General features: G+C 41.6%; 1 protein-coding gene across 1 annotated transcript; it reads left to right on the top strand.

Annotated features, from left to right (window-relative positions):
* Positions 1–2692: 2692 nt before the first annotated feature.
* On the top strand, positions 2693–14920 carry vps11 (VPS11 core subunit of CORVET and HOPS complexes). The gene is made up of 16 exons (XM_035624804.2): positions 2693–2866; positions 4280–4428; positions 4518–4653; positions 4747–4910; positions 5104–5348; positions 6876–7077; positions 7763–7914; positions 8147–8333; positions 9029–9172; positions 10183–10380; positions 10475–10636; positions 11102–11235; positions 12057–12259; positions 12405–12576; positions 13778–14000; positions 14140–14920. The coding sequence occupies exons 1-16, from the start codon at positions 2725–2727 to the stop codon at positions 14302–14304; spliced, it is 2778 nt and encodes a 925-aa protein (XP_035480697.1). The 5' UTR covers positions 2693–2724; the 3' UTR covers positions 14305–14920.
* Positions 14921–17562: the final 2642 nt, after the last annotated feature.

Below are 17562 nucleotides of genomic sequence, written 5' to 3'. Positions count from 1 at the left end.
GACGATAGCTTTCCCCCGGTTTGCTACTTTTTTTTTTTCTTCCTTTGCAGTAAAAGTGAAAGTCTGTTCAGGACAGTTTATGAAACAGGGACGCTCCTGCAATCAGACAGTACAACTGAATGCTTGAGTTTCAACTTATTTATTACTGTTCCTTTTTATAGGTTTAGTGGAATAAAGAAACAATGAAATACACAACTGAATATGCACCCATTTATACATGAACATGTATAAGGTTATCTACCCTTTACTGGAATGTAGATCATGGCTTTGTTTTTGTTTTCTGTTTTTTTTTTGTTTTTCTGTGAAGAGGAGATTATGCCAGATGTTTTGAGTCTCTTTCCTCTGATAGTTTTTACAACATGTGCTTAATCTAATTTATCTAATTGGTAATCGTCATGACAGATATGTTGTTTTTCTTTTTATTGTTTCAGCCCACTTGTTAAATGCAGCCTTACTGGAACCCCTGCTTAGTGAGGGATCCCTCAACCTTCCACCAACCCTGCCCCACCCACAACTCTTATGTCATAACACTGTTTGCTGATGCAACTATAATTCCTTTTACACTTTCTGCTGACGCAATTATAACTTCTTGAACACCTATTAAAATAACATCTATTCCATCTGTGTGAAACGATTGTGTTGTTTATGCTGCGCTCACTGAACAGATGCATACACCTGTAGTTCGACTGGACATTATTATTTCATTATTTCCTCACAGGCTTATATTGTTGTGTAGTATGTTGAGCCATAGAACAGAGGTCCCAAAACAGATTCATTCCTCTTAATTAATTTAATATTACCATCATCACCACCATCGTAATTAAATTGATATTACAGAATGGTATATGATGTATACACTTTATATACACTGAGTGAAGTCCAAAGGTCCAGTAGACATTGTAAAGTAATGTGAAATATATCTACAATACTTAACTATACTATACACTGGCTAGTTACTGTTTATCATAAACCTAATATTGAGTTGAATTGATTTTATTCAGTCATCATCACAAATAGTACAGTAAGTGTCAGCAATATAGACGATGTAAACAAAGTCTTAACAATCATCTTCTGAAATCATGACTGAACAGGCTCAGGCAGAAGCGAGATGCTTATATACTGTATGCCGGCATACTGTCTTTGCAATTAAAGCTACCTTCCAGAAATAATCAGAGAGAAGAAAGAAAAGGAAAATCATTTCCACGTGTAAGTGTCAAACATAGCTTGAGAAAACATTTTTGGAAAAGAAACAATGAATTACACATTTTGACATTTGTATTGGCATCGTTCCATATTTTCACCCCAACAATAGAAGCACATCTCCTTTAATCCCTTTTTTGGCTTTTTGCAGAGTAAACTTGTAAATACTTCTCAGGTCATGTTGCAATATGACACTGTCATTGGGTATTTCAGTTTTTCTTCATTTTCATCACTACAAAATATAAAAAATGTTCCACCCATGGAGACTTGTACAATACGCTTGTTACAGTGACTTCACTGAGATTTTAAAGGTGCCCATTAGCCTACATTCAATAATCCATAATGACAGTGAAAACTGTTTTTTTTTTATGTTAGCAAACGTATTCAAAATCAAAAAGCGAAAACAGTCAGGTGCTTCCTGTTGAATTATCCTGGAGTTGTCTTCAACTTGAAGTCCAACTGTAAAAAATGACATTGATTGGACAGAGTTCAGATAGAAAATTCACACATTTCTATAAAACTCTAAATGTGTTGTTGTATTTCCAAAAACAAATTTTCACTCGGTCATGATGGAATATCGATTGGGCAAAAATGTCAGTTTAACTCATTGAAAATAAAATTCTACAAGATAATAACATGGCGTGGCCGGAAGAAAGTTGAGATCTGATGTGAAACACAGAAGCACGTTAAAAAAAACCAGACACAATAAACCTGTGCTGTGATATGTTAAGTCAACACAGCATCACTAGTACAACGTATCTTTTATTTATCTAGCAACAATGACAACAATCATACAGCTTGGTAAAGAAAGATTAAAAATAATGGTTTATGGTTTGAAAATTTTGATTCATGTACATGAAATTTTTATAATCAACTTTTATAATATAGTATTGGTTTGATGTGGTAGAAGACAGCGGAGCTCCTTCTCCAATAGACTGATTCAGCTTTGCTGTCATAAGAACCGCTACAGGAAATCCTTCTTGCCACAAACCATAAGACTTTACAACACCTCACCTCTGTCTGACAGAAAAACTCGGGACTCTGTTTCTGAATCTAAATTAAAACATAAATCCTGGCACATTTGCACTTTCATGTTACCATGTTCCTCTGAAAATGAAACCACTTTTCCTTAAAGCTCATGAAAAGGAAACAGGCCAAATTGCTCCTCAGAGCTTATGAATCTTTGAAAATATTTGAAGACTGACCTCTATGACCCTTCTGTGCTCTCAGGGAATCTACTTTTCATTATTATTTATGATGTTTTTATTTTATTTTATCATAATTTATTTTGCATATTATGTATTTGTCATTTTTGGACACTTGTTTAATGTATCCTTATGTGCCTTGAATGTTTTGTAAGGGTTAATATTAAGATCCTATTGCCAAATATTCTGTGTATAATCTTTGTTCAACAAAAACAATGTTGAAGGGCGGAAGTTCGACAGCAAATCAGACGCCGGCTCGCTCACGTGACTTTCATGTCACATGACACACGCCCTGTTCTCGCTCAGCTAGCTAAACAAAATGGCCGCCTTCCTGCAGTGGAGGAAATTCGTCTTCTTCGACAAAGACACGGTGAAGGACCCGGCGGACAATGGGAAGAACGTCGTGCTCCCGAGCGGCGTCTCGGCCTGCGACTCGGGCCGCGGCCACATCGTCCTCGGAGATATCCTTCCTTCGGCGAGCAGCGCGCCGCAGCTAACGCGGCTAATGTTATGCTAGGCGCACTGACAGCTGGCGCTAGCCGCCACCAGGCTAATGTGAAGGGAGACCCCGGTGAGCTTCTGACTTCATGAGCTGGAGACATGAGCAGGAGGGCTAGTCTGTGTTGACATGTCTGGTTTTAGAAAAAGGCCAAAGTCTGTTAAAAGAAATCCTCTAATGAAGTCTGGAATTATTCGACCTGAGAGAAATGGATGTTTCATCCAGTGGAAACTCAAGACTCTGGACAACAAGAAGCTGGTAACCAGTTACCAGTGATTCACTGACAATTACCTCCATAGTAACTCACCATTGTACTGACAGGTAGAGCTGCAAGAGTTATCAACAAGTAATCGATTACTAAATCAATCGCCGACCATTCCGATAATCGATTCCAGTAGTTTTTATGAACTATTCAAAATTCTCCGATTTCAGCTGACTTCTGAATATTTTCTCTTTTCTTTGCTCCTCTGTGACAGTAAACTGAATATCTTTGGTGTGTGGACAAAACAAAACATCATCTTTGAGTTTTGGGAAACACAATTGACTTGAATTTTTCACAATTGTATCAATAATTACAAAACTAATATTGACACTCATAGATGCAGTGATGTTATTGATAATAAGAATAATAATAGTAATAATGTTTGATGCATTTGGATCCTGCAGCTCTGGAGTCAGAAATACACTAGGAGAGAGAGAAAACACAGCTATTGACATGTAATGTAAATACATGGGAGGCAGAGAGAGATGCATGGTGGGAGGTCCCCTCAGCAGTCTGGGCCTATAGCAGCATCACTAAGAGATGGTTTAGTAGACACCTGAGCAACTCGAACTATAATATTTATCAAAGAGGAAGGGTTAAGTCTAACTTTAAATTTAGAGATGTCGTCTGCCTCCCTGGTTCCAGAGGAGAGGAGCCTGGTGGCTGAAGGCTCTGCCTTCCATTCTATTGTTACAGACTCTGAACCAAAAGTAGTCCTGAGTTTACAGGGCGAAGTGATCTATTGGAATAATATGGAGCTATGAGCTCTGTAAGATATGATGGCGCTTGATTATTAAGGGCTGTGTAGGTGAGGAGCAGGATTTAAAAATTGTATTCTGAATTTTACAGGAAGCGAATGCAGAGATGCTAACTCACTCTTTTTTTCTAGTTCATGAGAGCAAAGGGTTTGTGTTTTTTTTAGAGCACAATAACCACTACCTTACAGAAATGCAACATTATATAATTAGTCACTTAGAGTTGATGTCCAGTGATGTCATTTACAGTCAAGCTTTTGGTACCCATATCCTAAAATGACTCTTCTTGAACTGTCACACGTCTACTACATCTCTCGCAATAGCTTTGTATAACTGCCCTTAACGTCTGTGATGTCACATATGGATGGTAAGATCTGGCTCATGACGCGCTCCCTGCAGCTGACGTGTTTTCAGGCCTACAAGCTGCGGGTGACCCACCTCTACCAGCTGAAGCAGCACAGCATCCTCGTGTCAGTGGGGCAGGATGAACAAGGAATAAACCCTCTGGTGAGTGTGCACTTCTCCAGAGGAGCCCCGAAGCACACAACAGTTCAGCCGGTGGCTTCATGGAGACTGACGTGGTTGTCGTTTCTCAGGTAAAGGTCTGGAACCTGGACAAGAGAGACAGTGGAAATCCTCTCTGCACAAGGATTTTTCCTGCAATTCCTGGCAACAAACCGACCGAAGTGTCTTGCCTCAGCGTACACGAGAACCTCAACTTCATGGCCATTGGTGAGACACAAAGACGGGGTTTGCTTTCTGCTCGTTCAAGCGTTCATTGTTTCCTCTTCCCCGGATTATAATGGCTGTTGTGTTTCTTGACAGGCTTCACAGACGGCAGTGTGGTTTTGACCAAAGGTGACATCACCAGGGATCGCCACAGTAAAACGCTGACTCTCCATGAGGGCAGCAGCCCAATCACTGGCCTCGCCTTCCGCCAAGTGGCAAAGGTCACACATCTGTTTGTCGCCACTCTGGAGAAGGTCCACGTAAGTCTGCTCGCTCCCAGAACATCGGGCTGCATGGAGGAAGTAAACCTTCCCAACTTTCGTAGAGCCTTTCTTTCAGCTTATAGTCATTGTGTACTTGTCTGTTTGTCCAGGAAGTTTGAAAGGAGGACCACGCAGTCCGTCCACTGAACTTTAATGACTACATTCTCTCTTCTTGTCTCTCCTTGCTCAGTGCTACACCCTGTCCATCAAGGAGTATCCTAAAGTAGAGCTGGACACACACGGCTGTGCACTGTGCTGCTCCTCACTGGCAGACCCCTCCCAGGATTCCCAGTTCATTGTGGCCGGTGATGAATGCGTGTACCTGTATCAGCCTGACGAGCGAGGGCCCTGCTTCGCCTTCGACGGACACAAGCTGCTCGCCCACTGGCACCGTGGATATCTGTTTCTACTCATCAGGGACGCAAAGTCGCCAAAGTAAGGACGAGGGTGAACGAATTGTGGAAGAAGGGGATCAAGTAATGGTGGAGCACTGAGCTGAATCATATTTCAGTGATTTTATATCTATTTTTAAGCCTGAAAATTTGACCAAAAACTGGCCTGTAGGGGGCCAAGCTGCGATCGATGCTTTTCTTTTTTCTTTGAGAAAATGAAACTTGTCTATCGAGATCGCCTTGGCTCAGTGGTCTGGTCTGTCGTCTCTCAGCCAGAAGACTGTTGGTTTCGACTCTGGCTTCTGCAAAATGATTTTGTTTCAAACTACCTGGGTCCTAGAGAGTAGAGATGGGATTTACGACTCTTTGAAGGGAGCCGGATCTTGTGGATCGGTTCCTTTCAAAGAGCCGTTCAAAAGACTGGCACATTTTTATATTTATTTATTTTCAAGAAGCCAGCCTGAGGGTGGCCCATTTTATTTTCAGAATCATTCAAACCTAGACATCCCACCAATATATATTCTATTGCCTTCAGTGTTCTCTTGCCCCCGTGGTCGGCCTCCCGCTTCTAGTTAATAATATGAATCATGATCATAGAATAATTATTATTGGTATTATAATCAGGGTGCGATTTGCCGGGAGGTTGCGTGGGATTTCCCCCCTTCTGGTCTACACATCCCTGTGCTGAATTATTTTCTATCTCTGGGGGGGACAAAATTTCTCCTCACCTCAAAGTGATCAGTGCTTCTTCACCAATAGATCATATAAAATACCTAAAATAGACATTTTTAAACTCAGTAAAGCGCTGTAACGTGGAACAGTCTATAGTGCGATACAACGATAAAATCAGAAATGGACCACCCACTGTGTGAGACGAGAAGATTTACCTAATGATGGTTCCATCGGCCTTGATCACTGCACAGCTTTTCACAATGTCACCAAGGACAAATATTACAAGGGGGATTTAATCTTTGCATGTTTTGTTGTGCACGGGTAACAGTGGTCCAGTCAGTCGAGTGCTGTGCAGCACAGTGTGTGTAGACCTCACTAGCAGACACGTTAAGAGACGAGCTACCGGTTAATGTTAGCGCACGCGTCTTTTAGCCTCCTTGGTAGAGCGTCCGTCTCCCATGCTGAGGTCGGGGGTTCGAAGCCACCCACGTAAAACATGAGAGTCATCCCCCCTCTGCTTCTTTCACAAATTGCACCCTGATTATAATACACATTCTTTTGTGGACGCGTGGCTCAGGAAGTAGAGCTGGTTGGCCAGTTGTTGTTATGTCTGTGTAGTTTGAAGCACTTTGAGCGGTCGCTATACAAACCCAGTCCTTTTACCATTCATTATATTATTCATTATCGTCTATAAAACGTGCTGTGCATCACAGTCTTTGTGTTACCACGAGTCCAACAACCCACAGCAGGTACAACTGTGATTGCATTACACAAACATTTGACTGACTGATTGAATAGGTTGTCCAGGTTTTAGTCCAACGGTGGAACAGCGTCAGTTTCCTTTGAATCAGCGGCAGCTTCCTGTAAATCTGTGGTGACACTTTTCCTTTCTGCTCAGGACAGGGTTTGGTAGCAGGGAAAGCTCTCCGTCCGACAAACAGCTTCTGACCATCTACGACCTTGACAACAAGTTCATCGCCTACAGTGCCTCTTTTGATGATGTCATTGACATCGTGGCAGAGTGGGGCTCCTTCTACATCCTCACCAGAGATGGGAAAATGTTTGTCCTTCAGGAGAAAGACACGCAGACAAAACTGGAGGTGAGTCCAGAGGCCTGTAATAATGTTTCATGAACTTAAAGGGGCACTAAGCGACTCTAAAGCAATACACGTTTTGTAAAAATCTGCAAATATATTTCCTCACCATCCGTTAGCTGTTGGTTCTGTGCGCACTGAAGAAACGATCTGGTGCAGACCGCAACTCACAACACTGCGAGTGCATTTTGTAAACATCACTCGTGGACACGTTATGCTTCAGGCATACTACACTATTTTCAAAGTGGTCAGATCTCTGTACAGTTCACACTAAACAAATATTTAGCCTGCTACAAATCTGAAAGACATCGTAGATCGTGCTGATTTGCGAGCCTCGATTTCACGCTGATTTTCCTCCAATTTACTGCAACTCCAGGATTTGTTGGCAAGCAGAAAATCTGACTTTAAACGTGTAGTTTGAACTTGGCATTAAGAGACGTGCTGGCGAGTGGCGCAGCACTCTGCGGTTTTGGCCTAGTGGTTTGTGCGTCTGTCTCCCATACCAGAGGTCCTGTGTTTGCGTCCCTGCCAGAGCAGTAAAATCACTACAAAAACAAAGAGAGAGACCAGCTCTCGCCAAAATCTCTTACTGCCCTTTGAGAAGAAAAAAAAATGCTGAAGGGGTTGAATCCCTAATAAATCAGCTCTCTTGCTATTTTTACTTTGGATCTCTTTGTTTTTGTCCTTCAAGATGCTGTTTAAAAAGAACCTGTTTGTGATGGCCATCAACCTGGCTAAGAGCCAGCACCTCGACAGTGATGGGCTGTCGGAGATCTTCAGGCAGTACGGTGACCACCTCTACCTGAAAGGAGACCACGACGGTGCCATCCAGCAGTACATTCGGTAACTGCACCGGTTAACATTTACCAGGGGATAAATGCTTTTATTGTCATCGATCAGACTGTGACATGTGCCGAGTTCGATTCATCTTTGAGCCCTGTCTTTTCCATCACACCATGTAAAGTTTAATACTCCTGTTAAAAATCTGCTGGAGAGAATATGATTGGCCAGCTTTTGGAGAATGGACTATTGGCTGGTCTCCCTATCACTAACACAAACCTGTATTTTCAAACAGCACCATTGGGAAACTGGAACCATCGTACGTCATCAGGAAGTTCCTGGACGCACAGAGGATCCACAACCTGACCGCATATCTGCAGGCACTGCACAGGCAGTCACTGGCCAATGCAGACCACACCACACTGCTGCTGAACTGCTACACCAAGCTGAAGGACAGCTCCAAGCTGGAAGAGTTCATCAAGGTGAATGTCTGCTAAATTTGAATGCTGTAGGTTTTAGAGATGACTACAATATCAAACGGATGCACAGAATTTTCGCCTACCTAAAATTGCAAAAAGAAAGAAAAAAAAAGTGACAGATTAACAATGTTTTTAATGACGCGATCAAAAAACTGCCAGCGTGGAATGCGTTGTGGGCAACAACATGTCCACAGTGTGAAAGCATTGACAATGTCAGAGAATGATGCAAAAATATCTTATGATCTGCCCATGATTATTTTGTTCTGATTTATTTATTTATTTGTGCTTTGTTGATATAATGTCTGCTGGAATGTCAAAAACAAAAGTTCAGTGCTATATAAATATTTATAAATTGTACTTTTGTGATTGATTTTTTTTCCTTGAAAATCATTTCATTTAGGCTATTTAATTTATGTATTGTATGTTTTTATTAGCTATTTTTTAGCTTTATGGGTATGAATGTGTATGTGGTTATGGGTATGGGTGAGATGGGCTTGTGTGTGTGTGTCTGTGGATGGCTCCAATTTCGTTGTATAACATGCAATGACAACAAAGATCTATCTATGCACGTACAAATGGAAAAGCGAAGGGAAGCCAGTGAAATTGAACTCATATCAGAGAAAACACGCATCTGCCTCACTGAACTAATGGCTGCCATGTCAATGACTCCACTTTCTCCCTGCACTGTATTCCAACAGAGTAGTGAAAGTGAGGTCCACTTTGATGTGGAGATCGCCATCAAGGTTCTCAGGCAAGCGGCCTACCACAGACACGCCGTGTTCTTGGCCGAGAAGCACATGCACCATGAATGGTACCTGAAGATCCAGCTCGAAGACCTCAAGGTAAAAAAAACAACAACACAAAAAACATTTAAGGACATTAACAAAGCTTTGCTAATTTAAAAACACAGACAGAAAACATAACCAAATACAGAAATTAGCTACATATATGTTGTGAAATGTCTTCGGTAGCTTGCGTTTTGTCTTTTCCTTTTTCTTAGAGAAACAGTTGTAAATATTGCATCCGCCAGGGAGGAAAATTAATACAAATACCTTTTTTCTTATATGAAAAGATAATAGGCTCTGAACAGACACAAACAGCATCCACATTTTTCTGTAATGTTCATTTGGGGCTGAGTTATAAATCAATAATCAATATAATTTTCTTGTGTGTATATATATATATATAGGGGTGGAACGGTACACATAATTCATGGTTCGGTACAATGGGGTCGAAAAAAGCAACTAACAACCCCAAATGTATGTTTCTTTTAATTTATTGTACGAATTACAGTTTGTTCCACCTAGTGTCACATAGTCTCCCCTGAGTTTGATGGTATAACATGTAAACAGTAGGGCTGCAACGATGCGTTGACGTTATCAATTACGTAAATTCGTAGTATGAGTCGACGCGTCGCACTGTTGACGTTCAACCCCAGTAATGGAAGCTCCCGTTCTGGGGTATGCAGAAAATGTATCTTAATCTGAAAAAGCTTTTGTTATATGAGCGGCGCATGTGCGTAGTGTGTTTGTGGCAGAATGGGAGAGAGAGAGAAAGCCTCAGGGCAGGTGACTGTGAACATGGCGAGGCGAGGTCTGGTGAAACGGAGTTGGTTGCAGCAGAGAAGTGTGCAGTGCAGGTTTCAGTCTGTCTGTTAATAAACGCCACAGCGTCTAAAGACAAAGGAGAAGTTTCTCTGTGTTATTTACCGCTGTTAAGGCAGTGAACAACACTTCAACATTTTCGAGAAAGTGATAGAGATATTGGCTTTATGTTACAACCTGAGAAGCAACTTCAGCTTCTGGTGGCCACAGTTGCTCAGTAAATCGTACTATACTTGCTAAACACCCAGAACTACCATGAAGGCCTGCGTTACATCGGACGACTGCCTTTTGAACAAGCTGAGAGCACCATGAAGCATTACGGCAAGACTCTGATGCACCATGTCCCTGAAGGCACCACGCTGCTCCTGAAGGGCCTGTGCACCAACTACCGACCCAGCGGAGACGGTGGTGAAAAAGACAGCCCAGAGAGGAGTCGGGTCAATAAGGTGACTCGTATGGTGTTCTCTGTTTGTGTGTCGAGCTCATTGCCCTGTTTTCCTGAAACGATTCCTGACGGCGAACATGTATTTTGGTTTTAAGGCCAACTCCGAGGAATTCATCCCAATTTTTGCCAACAACCCTCGAGAGCTGAAAGCCTTCCTGGAGCATATGATCGAGGTGGACCCCCGCTCTCCCCAGGGTGTGTACGACACACTGCTGGAGCTGCGGCTGCAGGACTGGGCACATGAGCAGGACCCAGAGGTCAGTGGGAAACATGCAAACTGATTTGTGTGTTATACAGTTTGCAGTGAGATCGATTCATTGCAGAACATTACGGACCTATGCGGAATTCTTTTTTTTTTTTTTTTTTAAAAAAGCCCTCCAGGCACATTTTAAAGTATATAGAAGCTGCTTCTGTTGCTCTGAAAGTTTCAGGTTTCTTTGCCTCACATTTGCATATTCAACAGTGATTGGTTTTCTGTATTTGTGACCAAATCTAGCTTGCCAGGATTGATTTAAATTTCAAATTGTGTGTGCAACAGAAATCCCCTCCTCCAGGAGAGGAATGTGAAAATACCTCTATAGTGACAACATGTGCTCAGATACAAGTCGCTATAGTCAATGTTAGACATTTTAGAGGACAGAAACAAATAAAAACTTTTTTGAGTGGAGGGGGACTTTAACAAGAGAATAATTATTTTCACTTCCTATGCATGTGTGTGTCAGAGAAAGAAGGTGCTGCAGGGGGAAGCGGTGTCACTGCTGAGGAGCGACAACACGGTGTTCGACAAGGCCCTGGTCCTCTGCCAGATGCACAACTTCAAGGAGGGCGTCCTGTACCTCTACGAGAAGGGCAAACTGTAAGTGAGAAACATCTGAATATGTATGAAGCCAGTTGATGTGATCGTCTCACTACTTTCTGCTTCCACATGGTAATTTAAACAGACTAGGAGGAGCGTATCACGGGATAGCAGTGTTGTTATATATGGTTTATAATCTAATGTAATTAATAAACATAAGAGACATGATAAACTGAATCAAATGTTACTTTTTAAAGTCTCCACTTTAATCACAGTTCAAATCCACTGTGGTGGTGTATAGAGGTACAATTAAAAAAACTGAGTCACTTTACATTTTTTCTGAAGATGTTTGAAAAAAGGTATTTCAAATACTTATAGACCCGACGGTGTGTAATCTCAGGGTCGGAAGAACTTTTGCATATGATATAATTATATTTTCTCAAAGCTTCAGTGTTCATATTCATCACAGCACTTTGGGTGGAACACGTGTATGTCAGGGTTTTCCTCACCTGTGGATCCAACATACTGTATTGAACATTTTGATTTTACTAGTAACTAGGGATTTGACAATATCACTTTTTCGAGTCCGATCCGATGCTGATTCTGCAACCTTGAGTATCTGCCCATACCGATCCAATACTAATCTGATACAATCTTCACTCAACTTTTGGCAGACTTTTTTATGATCAGCACCATTCAAACAAGCAAAAAACTAATTGAACTGTAAAATGTTAATTAAATAATAATAAATGAACATAAAAATATGATGCTGGAATGTTTTTCAAGGCTTAGTAGATACGTAAATAGGCATGGTATGTTTACTGTAATGTATTGGATCGGATTTTACTTCATATTCCGATATCGTTGCCTTTTACGTGCAGGTACCAGCAGATCATGCACTACCACATGCAGAATGAGGAGTATGGAAAAGTGGTGGAGGCCTGCAAGCGGTACGGGGACCAGGAGGGCTGCCTCTGGGAGCAGGCACTGGGATACTTCGCCAGAAAAGAAGAGGACTGCAAGGCCTACATCAGCGAGGTCCTCCACCATATTGACCAGAACAACCTGATGCCTCCGTTACTCGGTGAGCTGGGGAACGTTTCCTTTCATTCTTGATGCAGGCCTGTTTTTCATCAACATGTCATATTAGAATAATTTCAGGTGAATACCAAGCATCTCTTAGGGTCAGTAAGATGATTATTACAGCCATTGTTTTTATGCGGCCATAGTGGTGCAGACACTGGCACACAACTCGACGGCCACGCTCTCCGTCATCAAGGACTACCTCATCAACAAGCTGCAGAGGGAGAGTCAGCAGATAGAGGACGACGAACGCAAAATCAGCCAGTACCGCGAGGAAACGTCTCACCTACGCGCTGAGATCCAGGAGCTGAAAACAAGGTCGGTCACATGAAGGACAGGACGGCTCAATCCCATTTCACCCCTTAGCCCTACCCCTCCGTTTTGCATATTCACGTGTAGGGGTAGGCGTGTCTCAATTCCCTTTGGCATCGAGGGGGAGGGCTAAGGCTGAGGGATACAGATTTTCCAGACCCACGCTCCAAATGGAGGGCTGTGACATATGCCTTGCGAATAGCGGGCAAGTTGGTTGAAAAAATGTCCAAGGCGACCAAAGAAACTCACAAATGTGGATTTTCTCTGTTAATAATTTATGACAACCTTTGTTTGTCGTTTCAATGTATTATGGCGCTTTTCTTCATAAAAGCCATGCAAAAAAAATCGCTGGCAGTGTTATGCGTTATATTATTATCACATATGTAACGTTATCAACTAACGCGATGTGCTGTTTCGTCTTCCACCGGGTATTTTCAGCGTGATTCACCTGTCGCCATCGGCGACTACTGATGAAGTTTCGCGTTGGAAGGGGTGTCCCATTTCGTAGGGCTAGATTTTCAACCCCTTCCCCTTGTAACTCTGTTTCACGAGGAAGGGGTAGGGGTAAAGATGAGAAATGGGATTGGGCCGACGTCATTCCTGAACGGCTGGCGTCGTCTCTTCACCTAATAAACAACAAAGCAGTTCGACCACTTTAATACTACAGGGTTCCTACATCATTCTGCAGCCAGAATGATGTCGTTGTCTGAAAGCGTAGAAAGAGATAAAGATGCCCCCGCCTCGTTTAAACCGTTTGTGTGGCAGCATGTTGGGTTCCCGGTGGAAATAATAAACGGCAATATCGTCAGCACGGTAAGAAAACCTTGAAAGGACAGGCGATGCTGACAAACGAATTTGCATCTCAATTTCCACAGTCAAGCGCTAAAGCCACGGCAACAACCAGAGACATTGGCGTTTTCATTGCAGCTGATATGAGGAGGGCCGCCGTAGTGGAAAATCAAAGTAGAACTGAAGTGACAAGAACATTCGTTACAAGATGATTACAAGTCTTATATTTCGTCATTGAAGTTTTCTTAAAAATACTGTTAAAATATCGCCATGTCTCATTCTCTTGAACCAAATATCGTGTATCGCCTCTTCTCGTGAGCCGAGTGCATCGTCACACCCCTAACTGTTGCTTCTGTCAGTTTCAGCCACTGGAGTTACAAAGGTTGACTGTAAATATTTTATCCCAATGTTTCCACAGTGCCAAGATATTCCAGAAGACCAAGTGCAACATGTGCAACAGTCCCCTGGAGCTGCCGTCCGTTCACTTCCTGTGCAGCCACTCCTTCCACCAGCACTGCTTCGAAAGCTACGCGGAGAGCGAGGCCGAATGCCCGACGTGCACTCCGGAGAACCGCAAGGTCATGGACATGCTGCGTGCACAGGACCAGAAACGAGACCTGCACGACCACTTCAGCAGACAGGTAACAATCATTCAACTCCCTTCCTTTCATTCTTTTAATGTTTTAATCTAATAATCTGCTTCACAATTTAGTTACAATTGTTCTCTTTTAGCAATTGACTGGTAAATACCAGCCTCTGCGTCTTTTCTTTGCTTTTCAGCTACGAAGCTCTAACGATGGTTTCTCGGTGGTGGCCGACTACTTTGGCCGAGGGGTGTTTAACAAACTGACATTGGTCACCGACCTGCCTGGCAACAAAACAGTCGGGAATCTAGAGGTGAACCTGCAGAGAGACCTGCTCATCCACACCAAGAGGACCTGCTAGAAAACCTCTGCCTGTGATTCCATCTTCCACCATGTGCTTTGCTGCGTACGACGCCACTTTATTCAGCAGCGGATGCATTTGCCTGCTTGTCGTAGCTGTTGTGCACCTATTAGCATAATTGTGTTGGTCGTCTGCGTCATGGTCCACTGGAGACTGTACTTCAATGTGTAAATGTAGGGCTGCAACTAACGATCATTCTCTTAATCAATTAATCTGTCGATATTGTTTTCCAAAACCCCAAGACAATGTTTTGTTTTGTCCACACACCAAAGATATTCAGTTTACTGTCACAGAGGAGCACAGAAACCAGAAAATATTCACAATTAAGAAGCTGAAATCAGTGAATTTAGACTTTTTTTTAGTAATCGATTACTAATCGATAAACTGTTGCAGCTCTATGTAGATGTACTCTAATTTAAATCATGTATCACTGGGAACTTAAAACATCGCTGAATCACAACTTGTAGAATTCTCCTTCTGAGAGTTTGCATGTAGTCATGTGATCTTACACATAACCCTCGAAAATAGTCGAACCCTCTGCCATTAATAAATTTATGTGATGGCTTGCACTCTAACTTAAAGATTAAAACATTAAATGAAGTCATTATCAGGTGAATTTCCTGGTTCTGCAGTGGTCGTCTCTCATTGCAGCCCTTTTAAGATTCACACAACTTGTCATTTGATAAAATCTGATTATATTTCATTGTCATAAAATACACCACACTGGTCTGTGGCTACACAGCCCTTCACCCATAGACATCTTCAAAATCTTCATTGACTTGTGCCACAGTACCTCTGTACCTTCGCTCATCTATGCAGGGTTTCTATGCAGTATGGAGTTTGATTTTGATTATTTCCAGGTCTGGATAAGAATGGGAAAATGTTTGTGTTTCCAGACTGAAGTCGAAACAGACGGGAATCCAAAGATTTTAGAATACTAACGATCCGTCTTACTCTTTCTCGTCTAGTGAATCTTTTTCCCACGGTCAGTGATAAACGTCGCCATAGCGACACACTCTCTGTACCTGATACCGTAGTTCGCATATGACTAGCGGAAGGATAAGTTGTTCCTATCAACCGCGCTTTAATTAGACGATCCAGTGATCGCTAGTTACTTTGTACTGTTGTTTCCCCCGTTGATGATAAATTACACATTTAGCCCAAATTACTGAGTTTAAATATACATTTTTAACATGAGAATCAGTCAAAGAACATGTACAGTAACTTCAGAATTGAAATTATCATGTTTTAATATCAATCTGCAGAAACTGTGACTTTGTGTATGGAGTGAAACATGATAGCTAAACAGTCAGAATGATTTATTTACATAATGTTTACATATATAATATTATATATAATAACTTATATGAATTTCTATAATGAGATTTACTTAATAAACATCTAGCTGTATTTGTATTCAGATGTCAAATATGGTCTGAAAAACATACAGAGAAGAAGGAAATTTGAGTCCGAAAAATTCTGGAATTTTGAGAAGGAAAATGTGTCGGAACCCTGACTATGATTCACCAGTTCCTCAGACTGGTCAATGTGTGTGCTCACCAACAGAGGCCGCCACTGTTCCTGAGACTCAAATCCAGAGCAGGCCTTATTGAGCTAGATTTGAGTAAAATACATATTCATTGTGGATTATGTTGACTGTCGTACCAGAGAACAACTTGAGTGTCAAAGTGTAGATGGGACATTTATTTTGAACCTGGGACAAAATATCATCTGGTGTCCCTGACTGATTCTGATTTTATTCATCAAGATATTTACAGATAACTGAATTAATTTACAAAATGACATTCTTAAGATGAATTTAGTTAACTATTATATAATAGTCACATTATGTAACTTGTGCAACACAGCGTGATGGTTTTTTAGGGCTGCAACTAACGATTCCTATAATCGTTTAATCTGTCAATTATTTTCTCGATTAATCTATTGGTTGTTTGGTCCATAAAATGGTCAAAAATGTCGGTTGCGTTTCCAAAAACTCCAAGATGATGTTTTGTTTTGTCCAAACACCAAATATATTTAGTTAACTGCGCAAAGAAACCAGAAAACATTCACATTTAAGAAGCTGAAATCAGAGAGTTCTGACTTTGTTTTCATAAAAAACTACTTGAATCGATTATTCGATTATCAAAAAAGTTGGCGATTAATTTAGAAATCGATGAACTGTGGAAGCTCTAGTAGTTTTTGTACATATCGTGCAAATACGTGTAGTATTTTGGGCCTGTGACGCTGGTTTCTTTGAGCTCCTCTTCCTGTTGTCTCCAGACTGTGAAAGTTGTAGAGCTCGGGCCAGGCCCTCGTACCAGATGTGTCTTATCACGCCAGCAGATGCTGTTCCAGGTGAGTGCTGAGGCATCGATGAGCATGATACACTGAAATGAAAAAAAGCTTAAACTGAAGAATAACTGGGAGCTCTGGGCCTGAGGTATGTCACAAAATGTTGGCAAAACCCTTATCCAGAAAAGGACTTGTTGACTCTGTTTGCCCAGAGCTGTTCCTGGAAGGACACACACCTACTATATGTCTGCTACCTGGGTTGTATGGTTCATGCATGTGGCAATGAGATTTGTTTCTTAATTAAATACAATTAGAATTAATCAATTGTCCCCCTTTGTCCTTCTAAATATACTGATTGTTATCTATTATGTTTTAATAGCATTTGATGGCCGTAACATTCTTTTGGATAATGGTTTCTGTAGTCACCCTGAGGCAGCCAGGTGGCACACAATGGAGACCATGTTGTTTGGTCTCGCACCTGCATTAGAAGTGGAGGGTGTGTGTTCTGGTTACCTGGGTGTGGTCACCTAAAGTCCTGCTGTCTCTGAGTAGTAGTAGTAGTAGTAGTAGTATTATTCTTGGGCTTGGAGGAATGCTCAGGACATGTGTTTAAGAGAGGAGATGGAGGAGGAACCCACAGGGGATTGAATGCAGCATGTGACCAGATTTTTTTGTATTTTTCCGAATTTAATTTAAAGCAATTAATTAAAAAGAAAAAAAAATATATATATGTGTGTGTGTGTACATATATGAAATAAGACAAGAACCAAACAAGCCAACATAACTATGCAGGAACAGTAAGAAGCTACTAAAAAGGCTTGTAACAGCACTTGACCAGGAAGTGGCCCAGGCCGCAATCACCAGTCACATCCAAAGAGGCTTGTTCATGAGCTTTGCAAAAAAACAAATAAAAAACAAAAACACATCATACTACTCTGGTTAACTACTGCTCAAAGCTGGTTA

This window comes from Scophthalmus maximus, chromosome 2, assembly GCF_022379125.1.
Source record: "Scophthalmus maximus strain ysfricsl-2021 chromosome 2, ASM2237912v1, whole genome shotgun sequence".
In the NCBI taxonomy this organism is placed as follows: Eukaryota; Metazoa; Chordata; class Actinopteri; order Pleuronectiformes; family Scophthalmidae; genus Scophthalmus; species Scophthalmus maximus.
Note: the sequence above shows the minus strand (reverse complement) of the source record. Positions and strands in the feature narration are given on the sequence as shown.

Excerpts from the sequence above, each read along its gene's own strand:
- vps11 (XM_035624804.2), top strand. The coding sequence starts at position 2,725 with ATGGCCGCCTTCCTGCAGTGGAGGAAATTCGTCTTCTTCGACAAAGAC. Across the intron at positions 2,867-4,279 it reads CGGCCACATCGTCCTCGGAG|ATATGGATGGTAAGATCTGG; the intron begins ATATCCTTCCTT and ends CTGTGATGTCAC. Across the intron at positions 4,429-4,517 it reads AACAAGGAATAAACCCTCTG|GTAAAGGTCTGGAACCTGGA; the intron begins GTGAGTGTGCAC and ends GTCGTTTCTCAG.